At 41.6% G+C, this 11,982-nt stretch overlaps 1 protein-coding gene across 1 annotated transcript; it reads left to right on the top strand.

Moving 5' to 3' along the window:
- The first annotated feature begins 7,086 nt into the window (after nt 1-7,086).
- Nucleotides 7,087-10,546, top strand: LOC147628670 (G-type lectin S-receptor-like serine/threonine-protein kinase LECRK4). The gene has a single exon (XM_086814217.1). It carries the CDS (start codon nt 7,207-7,209, stop codon nt 9,799-9,801), a length of 2,595 nt encoding a protein of 864 aa, XP_086670343.1. The 5' UTR covers nt 7,087-7,206; the 3' UTR covers nt 9,802-10,546.
- Nucleotides 10,547-11,982: the final 1,436 nt, after the last annotated feature.

Here is an 11,982-nt window from a genome sequence, read left to right as displayed (position 1 = left end):
CACTGTGTCTAGAATTTGGATTTTTCTAGGGTTTGGCTCTAGTTCTCTTTGTGTTTTTTCCACCAAACCCCTTAATTGTTGCACTTGTTCAATCTCCTCAACTGGATTTGGGTAAGTTCCAATCTTTTTCTTGAGGGTTTTTGGCCCACGTGGCTTGTCTTTGGGAGTCTTAGTCAGTTTGGGTGGCCGAGAGGGCATTAGCTGACTTGGTTGTGGGGCCGAGGAAGTTTCCTTCTGTTTCCCTTGATTTTTGTATTCGCTTGATTCTCCTTCGTTGAGCCCCTGAGTGGGTTCCTCCCTTAAGTTAGTGGCTTTGGTCCCCATGGTTTCTATTGAATCGGAATCATCTTCAAAATCATTCATATACACGGGGTCGTCTCCTGTCCCTATGTTAGTCTTTGAACTAGCTTGGAGCTCGTGGCATTAAGCAATCTCTTCCGCCACGTTTTCTTTTTCTTTGCTCGAGCAATTGATGCAGTATCCCTCTCTTCGAGAATGTAGTTTTGATTTTGAAGCATCGACCGTGTAACTACATTCGTGGGTACAATAGGTGTGGTTCCTCGTGCTGCCTGGTTGGTGACCTCAACCAAATTCAATGGCCTAATCTTGGGTGCACTAGGATTATGCGGACATTGAGCAATCAAATGATCTATGCCACAACGATTACATGTAAGTACTGGCATTCCCAATGTGCTCCCTTGATTTGGTTGCATTTGAGTAGCGATCTTCTGTAGCCTATTAGGGCACTCCGCTACACGATGCGGTCCACCACAATCGTAGCATTGAAGAGGTGGTCTCCTTGCCAAGGTATTCAGGTTTTGCCCTCTTGTGGCGAGAGCAGCCGCTTATTAATATACATGCTTAACTTGCCCGAAATGATCCTCCATGTAGTACTGGGGAATCATTTCAAACGTATCAATCCCATATGGAGTAGTGGGGTCTATCTTCTCTTCATAATCCCCACACGCACTATGTGACTCACAACCCATCTAGTTTATAGGGGTAATCCTTGGATGTGGAGGTTGTGGTCCTAGTACTGGCGGTGGTAATGGCACAGACTCGACTACATTCGGGTTCCTTGGAACTATGTACTGTGACGGTTGCTCGACAGGTGGTACAGGCATCAGTGCGTGTACTTGAGGTGTGTTTGACTAGGCTAGTGGTTCCTGATTTGCCAACATTTGCTTAAGTACTAGGCAATCCTTAGATTGATGGCCATACTTACCACATGCATTGCAATTCCCATTAAATTTGACTCTGAATGTGGGACATTCAATTCAATGGTTAAAAACGAGCCTTCTTTCAACCTTGTTATTCAATGGTTAAAAACAAGTCTTCTTTCAACCATACATCAACATAAATGTATTCTTCTTTCAACCATACATCAACATAAATGTATTCTTCTTCAAATTAAATTAAGAAAATTTACATTTAAAAATTTTATATTTAAAAAATTTACCAAAATCACCTATATTCTTCTTCAAATTAATTTTTTTAAAAATACCAAAATCACATGTATCTTTGTCTCTTTCACCTCTTTATCCACAAGTCTTTGATAGGCTTCAAAGATTCAATTAAACCAAAGCTTTGATACCATTATCACGAGACCTTAGCAATCTAATGGACAGTCTTCAATCTATATATATATATATATATATATATATATATATATATATATATATATATATATATATATATATATATATATATATATAGATAAAAGATTTTCTACATATATATAGATAAAAGATTTTCTACACTTTCACTGACTTAGCAATCTTGCTATGGCTCTCCATGCTCCTTCCCTTGCTGATTCGATTCGTATACGGACGGATTATGAAGAGGATTAGAGTTGAATAAGGTGGTTTTGTGGTTTTAACAAACCCACTAATGGTTTTTCACCTTACTTTATCCTTATCCTTTAGGCAATAGATTGATGGGGATAAATAGATTGATGGGGATTTGTTATTCAATGGTTAAAAACAAGCCTTCTTTCAACCTTGTTATTCAATGGTTAAAAACAATGGTTAAAACAAAGTCTTCTTTTAACCTTGTTATTCAATGGTTAAAAACAAGTCTTGTTTCAACCATACATCAACATAAATGCATTCTTCTTCAAATTAAATTTAGAAAATTTACATTTAAAAAATTTATATTTCAAAAATTTACCAAAATCACCTGTATTCTTCTTCAAATTAATTTTTTTAAAAATACCAAAATCACATGTATCTTTGTCTCTTTCACCTCTTTATCCACCACAAGTCTGTTGATAGGCTTCAAGAAGATTAAATTAAACCAAAGCTTTGATACCATTGTCACGGGACCTTAGCAATCTAATGGATGGTCTTCAATCTATATATATATATATATATATATAGATAAAAGATTTTCTATATATATATATATATATATATATTTATCTATATATATATATAGATAAAAGATTTTCTACACTTTCACTGACTTAGCAATCTTGCTATGGCTCTCCATGCTCCTTCCCTTGCTGACTCGATCCGTATACCGACGGATTATGAAGAGGATTAGAGTTGAAGAAGGTGGTTTTGTGGTTTTAACAAACCCACTAATGGTTTTCCACCTTACTTTATCCTTATCCTTTGGGCAATAGATTGATGGGGATTTATTATTCAATGGTTAAAAACAAGCCTTCTTTCAACCTTGTTATTCAATGGTTAAAAACAAGTCTTCTTTCAACCATACATCAACATAAATGTATTCTTCTTCAAATTAAATTTAAAAAATTTACATTTAAAAAATTTATATTTAAAAAATTTACCAAAATCACCTGTATTCTTCTTCAAATTAATTTTTTTTAAAATACCAAAATCTCATGTATCTTTGTCTCTTTCACCTCTTTATCCCCACAAGTCTTTGATAGGCTTCAAGAAGATTAAATTAAACCAAAGCTTTGATACCATTGCCACATGACCTTTTGTACTTCTTGAAAAAATAATTAAAAACTCACAAAAATACATCAAAAATTGAAACAAAGACTTGAATTAAATTGAAGCTAAATAACATAGCATAACACAAGGCAAGAGAAATATAATAACATCACCATCAAGACAAGATGGGTGCAATCTCTCTCTCTCCTCCTCCCACCTCCCCCAATGCCATGTATCTCCACTTCCACGACATGACTATTTAGAGAATTGTATTCATAAAAATGGCCCAAGGAGCTAATAATAGGTGTGCGTATAAATTGGGCTTTCTTTTCCCACTTTTAAGTATTGCTTTACATATAATTAACCATATGAAGTCTCCTAAGGTTTGTACATATCAAAACCTTTATCCAAATATAATTGCTAATGGGCCTTGTTACATAAAATAACCTTGTACATATAAAAACATTTGCACATGTAATAATCTTGTGCACATTCACACATTCCATTAAGCTGAATCTTGCACAAATTAAATTAAGCATATTTTTTACGATTATTAATTCATCAAAAATATGATAAAATATATACCTATATAACAGTTCATTTATGGCGAGTGGAAGAGCCCCAAAACTGATGGATTCTTTTCAGACCTCGATAAGGGGAGTAATTAGGAAATGTTTGAAACATTTGAAGAAATCTGTGGGGTGGCCATCAAGCCCAGGGCTTTTACGAATTTTCATGGCCATAATTGCTTCTTCTATCTCTTCTCTAGAGAGGTCGACTTCCAGAGTTCCAGCCACACTTTGAGAGACCATTTTTTTCTTGCATTTTGAAATAGTTTGCATGGCTTTAAATCTTTCTTCTGAGGGGGCTTTTTTTATAATAAAAAGATCAGAGAAATGTTCCTTGATAATTTCTAGGTTCTCAGCTCTACTGATTCTACACAATTCCCATTTTTCTTCCTGAGAGCACATAGGAATGTGGTCTGCTGTGCTGCCTTCTTTTTTAGAATGCTGAGCATCTCGTTAGAGGGTCTATCTAGCTTTCCTGCCCACCATTCCCTAAAGAATAGTTTAAAGTGCTGGCACTGTATCTCGTCTTCTTTTTGTAGCTATTCTCCTACTGAAATCAGGTTGTCTTGAAGGTGGAGCTCTCATTGACTTATTCTATTCAAGAGACTGTAGCTCCCAAAATTTCTGATGCCTTCTGTTAGCCCTTATTTTGATTACTTCCTTTTTAATATCAATAAGAAATTTTTGGAAATCTCTCACCGCATGGCTCCAAGCTTTAGAAGGAGAGGTAGAAGAATTAAAGTGCTTAATCCATGTTAACTCTAGATTGTTTCAACAAACAATCGGGAGTTGGAACATCTTGAGGTCCATATGGAACCACCTTGACCTGACTTTTTGGGTGGGGGAAAGAGCAGACTTTCAGATAATGGTATGATAGGGATATGCTATATTGAGCTTTCACTTTAGTGTTTAAGAAGTTATTACATATGGCTATTGAAGAGTAGCATCGATCCAACCTAGCCTTTCTTAGTTGGTTTCCTTACCTACCATTGCCCCATGTGAAGTCATGGTCGCATGCCATATCATGGAGAGAGTGGATGCCCTTCAGATCTAACCATCTTGTCCTTTCTACACCTCTGATAGTTTGTCCTGAATTCAAGAGCCTATCTTGAGGTGATTCCACCATATTGAAATCCCCTACAAGGATGATAGGGTCCACAAAATGCATGAGAGCCTCCCAGTGTTTAGCTTTGGTGATCGCCGAACCCGTGGCATATACTGAGATCACCGTAAACTTACGGTCATGATGTTGTAGATGAATAGTTATCTACCTATTTAGGGATCTATATCATAGCTCATATAGAAAGGCATCCATGAGTTGTGAAGCCTACCGAAGTACCTCCCCCACCCTAGATATGGTTGGAGCTAAACCAATTGTTTTTAGCAGTTTCCCTATAGCCTTGACTTCTTGTAAACAAATTATAACAGCTTGGAGGTTTATTTGGGACATCTAATTCTTTTTTATCCTAGCTCTATTGCCATCAGTTAATCCTTTTGTGATATAGGATAAAATATTGAATTCAGTCATAACTTTTGATTTTTTTTTGGGGGGGGGGGGAGGGGGTTCGAGGACTCTTGAGATCTCTTCTCTATGGGGATTGGGGATACCATTCCTCCTACCTATGATTGACTTCTTTTCAAGGCTACTGGGCCAGTCTTAGGATTTCCATTGTTTCTCATGGCCTATTTTACTAATGACAACAAAGGTGACTTTTTGTTACCTATAGGGAGGGATTCTTCTTTCGCTTGAGAAGGGCCTGGATCTAGATTGATTTTAGATGCATCCTAGAAGTCCATATCTTCTAATTCCTTTTCCAGATCATTGTCCTAGAGTTGAGTGTTTAGAACTTCTTCATCATCTTCTTCACATGAGGAATCCTTGCAGACTTGTGAAGGGTCTGTTATATCTTCCAAAAGAGGAGAGAATCTATTACGGTTATTTCTTTTGGGGGGATTTCGGAGGGTCTGAGGATAATTTTCCCCTTCTACCCACCCATTGAAACCCTTGGCTATCTTCTTTTTGGACCGTCTGTTGAACTGGCCGTTTGTTGGATTGGACCTGGGGGCAGTGGTGGAAACTTAATTGGGCAGTTCCTAATAAAGTGATCCTTTGACCCACAGTGGAAACATGTATTGTGCACGTTCTTAAAGAGTTCTTAAACACCAGGGATTGGTCTAAAACAGTGTCTACATTAATGGCCAGAGAGGACGGGAGCTCCTTGTTCAAATCAATTTCAATCAAGGCTTGGGGGTGCCATATGGGATTCAGCTCTGCATTAAATCTTCCCCCCCGAGAAGCCTTCCTATGGGTTCTAGTAGTAGTTTAATAAGAGGATGGAGATGCAAAGGGAGATTGGGAAGTTCTACCAGACTGGACACAGAGAGGGTTTGGGACCTAAAGGAGAGAAATCAGGGGTCCACGAGAAGAGAGACGACAGAGGGGAATTCCTGAGGACCCATTGTCCTGCCCCCCAAAGCATTAAGTGTCATCCCCTCATCTCTGAACAAAAAACAGAAATAGTTGTTTGGTAAATATTGGGCATGCTCAACTATCAAACCACGAGAGAACCGGTTATTTCTGATCCATGATTTCAGGACTTTAGCCGGGGGCTTTGGTCCATAACACAGCCTAATAAGAGCACTGGATTGGTAAGTTTTCAGCCATTCCTGAATCCTAAACAAGACTTGCAGCAAGTGTGACCGAAATCTTATCGTTTCTATCTGTCAGCTTCTCCTCCACTAGGTCAATTGGTTCCGGGCGTGTAATGTGGGGGTCGATGTCCATGTTGGCTCCTCCAGGCTTCTTCGCGAGGGCAGCCTTCAGCTGAAGCATCTCCTTCTCTGTTAGATAAAAGAATCAACAGGTTTCCACAGTCTTCTTCTTTTTGCAGCTCTGGCTGGGACCCTCTGGTTGGGACCCTCTGGCTGCTCCATTTCTAAACAATGCCTCAGGCGGAATAGGAGGAAGAAACAGATCGGTAGCAAGGGCGCGAAGGTGAAAAGAGTCTATTTTCATGCACGACAATGTGTGCCAAGTGTGTGGATTGAGCCAGAGAGTCACCAAAAATATGAGCAGTTTGCAATATGCTTTCCACGTGGCTCACATGAGGGAAGAGGAATCCCAAGGATAACCTCTCTTCTTCATAATTGTAACCAGAGTGCCAAGTCTGGTTGAAGCCATTCGGTTCTATCTCCTCGAGGTCTGTCTGTTAATGGGACTGCTGTATTGTTCACCAAAGCTATGGTTCTTTTTGTACAAATATGATTGGTTGTGAACCTCCATGTGACCTCGAAGTTCCCACCTAGTTCAACTAGGGTCCCTCTAGCCTAGCGGCCATCAGGACAGAAGATGGATCTACCGTACATCCATAGACTTGTACCGTTAAAACAGCCCTACAAACCATAATTTAAATTTCAATTGATATTGCATGTGCATTTTGTAGTCTAAGAGATACATGCAAGACTTTACACGATACATTTTGTACAGATACATGCAGTTAGTTAAAATAAGTGGCATATTTGATGACCAAGTTGAAGGGGGAAAAAGTTGCATAATTCTTTTTTTTAATGAAACCTTGCCTTGCAAAAAGGGGCTTCAAATTTAAGTCCTCGTTGGCTCATCGTGCAGCCCACCAAACAGTTGATTATTCGTCTCCTTTCTTGACCAGTGAAGCACTGAAGCATTTTGATTCAACTCTCCCTGTGGCATCTGCCTGTTTCATTCTCTTTGTTGAATGGCTGCTACAGGCCTTCTTCTTCATCCTCTTCATATTCTTTTCCTGCTCAGCGCAGTGACCTCCGCCGCAGCGCCAGCAGGCCGCTACGCTTCATCCTTCACTCCTCATGACACACCCCATTTCTGGTCTTCGGAACCAGCAGGAAATTACACCTTTGGTTTCAAGCATGTTGATGTTGGGGAGTACCTCTTGGCAATCTGGCATTCACTTGATGTTAATCAGACAGCAGTTTGGTGGGCTGATCTCGGGGATATAAGTCCCAGTAGCACTGTTAAGGAAGGGGCATCACTTAATTACACAAGCTCTCGGATCATGCAGCTCTACGACTCGACTTCGACGCCGATCTGGCAAAGCGGCAACTTCAACACCTCTACCAGCTTGCAATTCCTTGATACAGGTAATCTGAGGCTTCGACTACAAGAAAACAGTACTGCTGCCTTATGGGAGACCTTCGAGGACCGCAGGGATTCTCTGATGCTTACGGGCTTGGAGGCAAGCTCGTTGATAAACAAGCCACGCTTGCTTCAATCAAGGAGAAATCAGACTTCTTTTGCGAGAGGTAGGTTCCATATGGCAACGTATAATCGCTTTGACATTCATCTCTTTGGGCTTGATGAATTAAACAATCAGTATGTGTACATGAAAGACTACAATGTTTCCCTTAATATTTCTGGTAATATAGTCAGTGTGGGCAATCAGCTAGATGGTAGCGCGTACGTGAGCAAAAATCCTGGTTTATTGAGGCTGTCTTTGGATTACGATGGCAATCTGAGGGTGTACCAGTGGGCCTCCAGTAATGTGATGTGGGTTCCGGTTTGGGAACTTATGCAGGATTCGTCGCTTGCGTGCAGGGCGGAAAGCCCCTGTGGTCCCTTTGGGCTCTGCAGTGTAGATAGTACAGGGACAGTAAACTGCAGTTGCCCAACTGGTTACACTCCCATATCCTCTGAAGATCCCTCAAAAGGGTGTAATTATAGCACCAGGATCCCACCTGGTTGTGGACAGGGTAATGCCGGAGACAACGCAACCATGGTAGAGGTGCAGCACAGTGATTACTACTACAATGATCTGAATTGGTTTACCAATATCTATGACATAGAGAAGTGCAAAAATTCATGTTTGAGCGAATGTGCATGTGTTGCTGCTACCTACGACAGTTCCATGAATATGTGCTTCCTCAAGGGCAACGCCACCATAGGGTATTTGGAGAATGGAATTAGTTCTGCAAGTGGTCCCACTCTTCTAATGAAACTTTTGCAGTTGCCAGATGCAGCCGAAGTACCGCCGCCTGTCAAGAAAGCTAGGCAGACGACGCCAATCATAGTGGTTGTGGCAATACTAGCATTTGCCACAGGTATGGGGTTGGTGATTTGGTGGTGGAGAAGGTGTTCAAATCGGTCAAGTCAAGGGGCAAAAGAGGAGAATGAAGCATGGGATGCTGGGCCAAGAAGGTTTAGCTACCAGGAGCTAGTAGAGGCAACCAACAATTTTAGTGATAGGCTAGGGGAGGGAGGCTTTGGGGTGGTTTTCAAAGGGTGGGTCAGACAGAAGAGAGGTGATCATCTTGCAACAGCAAGTGAGCAGGGGACTAAGGTGGTGGCTGTCAAAGTGCTCAAGCTGCGAGCTGGCAAGAGAGGTCAGGCCATGAAACAGTTGAGAGCCGAAGCAGGCACGCTCAGCAAAATCCACCATATAAATCTTGTGGGCTTGCTGGGCTATTGCGTAAGTGGACCAGATGGAGAGAAGAGTATGCTAGTGTATGAATACATGGAGAAAGGGTCACTTGACAGGTACCTGTCTCCAGCTCACATGACGGAACCCCTGCCTTGGTCAGTGCGATACTCCATCGCAGTTGGCACAGCTCGTGGGATTACGTACCTCCACCATGATTGTCACCCACGGATTCTGCACTGTGACATCAAGCCACAAAACGTGCTGTTAGATGAGGATTTCACACCCAAAGTTGCAGACTTCGGCCTCGCCACGTACATCCGCCGGCAGGATCAAAGCCACGTAACTGTGTCTGGTATGAGGGGAACCCGTGGCTACATCGCACCTGAATGGCTTAAAAGTGATGCAATCACCTTTAAAGCAGATGTCTACAGCTTTGGCATGCTGTTGCTGGAGCTTGTACATGGCGTCAAATCTGTTGTTGGCAATGAAAACATGCCTCTCATATCGTGGGCCTTGCAATGCCTTGCAGCAGGGTCACGAATCCCTGATGAAGAACTAGCCAGTGCTGGTCATGTTGCTGATCCGGGGCTAGCGTATGAGAATGTGGGTCACACAACTGACATGATGGCATTGCAATTCACCCACATCACCGAGGAGCAAGGAGAGGTTGCAGTTCAACAACAACAGCTCCGTTGCTTGAGAGTCGCTCTTTGGTGTGTACACCAAGAGCCTGCTCAGCGTCCTTCCATGTCCCAGGTTCTCCAGCTAATTGAAGGAAATCGCCACATTGAGGAACCACCTGACCCTGCACCCAAAGGAACCATTGGCAACTTCAGAATCTCGCTCCTCAATTCTGACAGTGACTTGACTTCCACCTCCAGCCACGTGGTCTCCTACTCTGTCGTGTCTGCAAGATGACATGTTTCCATCCTTTCCGTCCAACAGCTCCAGCACTAAATCATACAATCTTTATCTAGTGTAAGTTTCCCTTTAAACACTAAAGGGAAAACCTACAGGCGAAATCTATATCATCTAGTGGTAGCTTTTTCCTCTGAATGCTCCTAATTTTTAGATTCGACCTCTAGTTATGCAGGGTTTATGCAGGCTCATCTTGGCTTATTACTGGATCAGTAGCAAGGAGGGGTCTCTAAAAGGCCCGCTCTTGGAAGCTGGGCAGAGAGAAACTGTCCGCGGACTCTTGACTGGTTCACCATGATTAGTGATAATTTGGGTTGCCTATTAATTCTACACGGACAATGCGTATCTTTACAAAAGATCGTGATATGTTATAATTGTTGTTACATAGATTACTTACTTGCCTTGTCATCATCTCATGGTGCTAGTTTCTTGGCATCCTCAGTGTATTGCTCTCTTGTTTATAGTCAATCTAGCTCCAACCTTGCCCCAGATGCAGAAGGTCATGTCAAAGTGTGTGCATGCTTAACAAGAGCTATGCGTTTTGCCTATCATTTGTGAAAAGATGTATACATGAGGAAAAAACAGTTTTTTTCTTTGAGAATTTTTCGGAAGTGATTGTTATGTGCATGTGCCAAATGCTTTGAGATCCAAGTGGGATGCAAAGAGCCAAAAGTGCACTTTCTTGGGTATAGTGAAGAGTCAAAGGGTTACCAACTCTCTAACCCTACTGAAAGGAAGGTCATAGTCGGACACAATGTGGTGTTTGTGGAATATCCACATCAATTGGAAGAGGAGAGTCCATCACAAGGTGGTCCTAACTCTAGGAGGAATTGCCATGAATCATCCTCTACAGTCCAAAAATTGCACAGAACTAGTAATTGGCCTTTCGCATCATTCTCCTTGTATGCTACAAATTGGGATAAGCAAGGGCGCCTAGGTCATAGTCCACAGCTCAAATCTCACTCCATTTCATCCACGAGATTGAGCATAGTAGCAAAAAAATCAGTCACCCGTTCCAGCAAAAAGTCATGTTTTTTAGTCCATTTTGAGCTAAAGATCTTGCTCATGCCTCTTCTCATCAAGGGCAACACCCCTATATAAAAAGCCCCATCAAAAACCTCTTCAAATTTCTCAATTGAATCCTCCAAGAGTCATCCTTGCTAATCACTATAATTAAGATATAATCTAGGTACTTCTTCAGTCAACCAAGAAACCTTGCCCACCATCAGCTACGACCACCAGCAGAGTAGGTCCACCATCCCCTACAGTGTTTAGGAGGCCCGAAGAACTTCAAGAAGAAGAAGAAGATGAAGAAGCAGATGAGCCTGAGGAACCCAATAGGAAGAAGCCATTGCCTCTAAGTATGTAAGTCTGCTCTTGCCAGATGGCAAGGAACTGTCATCTATTGATGATGCAAATGGTGAAACACGACGATCCAAGAGGGTAGAGGAGCACAAGAGCACTTAGTAAATTATGCACTTAGATCAAACCCAGCCCATGATAGTCTAGATCAGATGTGCTCCGTTCCAGCATCTGATGCTACATAGGACCAAATCCAAGTCTAGTTTGAACCGGATTCGAGCCTAGCGATCATTTTTAAGTATATTCTACATCTGACGCGATCTGATCTAGCGTCAAACTCGATTAGAGGTTATAGCAGACTCTAAAAACACCTACCTTGGGAGTTGATGAGGCATCTCTACATACACCTTGGCTTGTCAACTCCGTGTTTAGATGTCTCAGCATACAAAATCACTCATGGCGAGTGTTTTGGTCTCCAAAAATACTAGCTATGAGCGGCTTTGTATGCTGAGGCATCCAAACCTTGATCTGACAAGCTAAGGTGTATATATACATGTCTCTTAAACTCCTCGGCTTGTCGAATTGGAATTTGGGCAAGCCAACATAAATAATTGGTCATGGCGGGCATTTTCGGACTCCTGAAACGCCCGCCATGAGCGATTTTATATGCCAGCTTGCCCAAATTCTAATTCGACAAGCTGGCATATATATATATACATGTCTCCTAAACTTCTCGTCTTGTAGGATTGGAATTTGGGCAACCCAACATATAAAATCACTCATGGTAGGTGTTTTTGAACTCCAAAAAACGCCCGCTATGAGCGATTTTATCTGTGAACTTGCCAGAATTCCAATGTTACAAGCCAAGGTGTATAAATA

The sequence above is a fragment of the Cibotium barometz genome, chromosome 19 (genome assembly GCF_041138505.1).
Source record: "Cibotium barometz isolate CiBa-2024 chromosome 19, ASM4113850v1, whole genome shotgun sequence".
Lineage (NCBI taxonomy): Eukaryota > Viridiplantae > Streptophyta > Polypodiopsida > Cyatheales > Cibotiaceae > Cibotium > Cibotium barometz.
This window is presented reverse-complemented; position numbering and strand designations above follow the sequence as displayed.

Bases quoted from the DNA above. Each gene is read 5' to 3' on its own strand.
- LOC147628670 (XM_086814217.1), top strand. From the start codon at position 7,207: ATGGCTGCTACAGGCCTTCTTCTTCATCCTCTTCATATTCTTTTCCTG.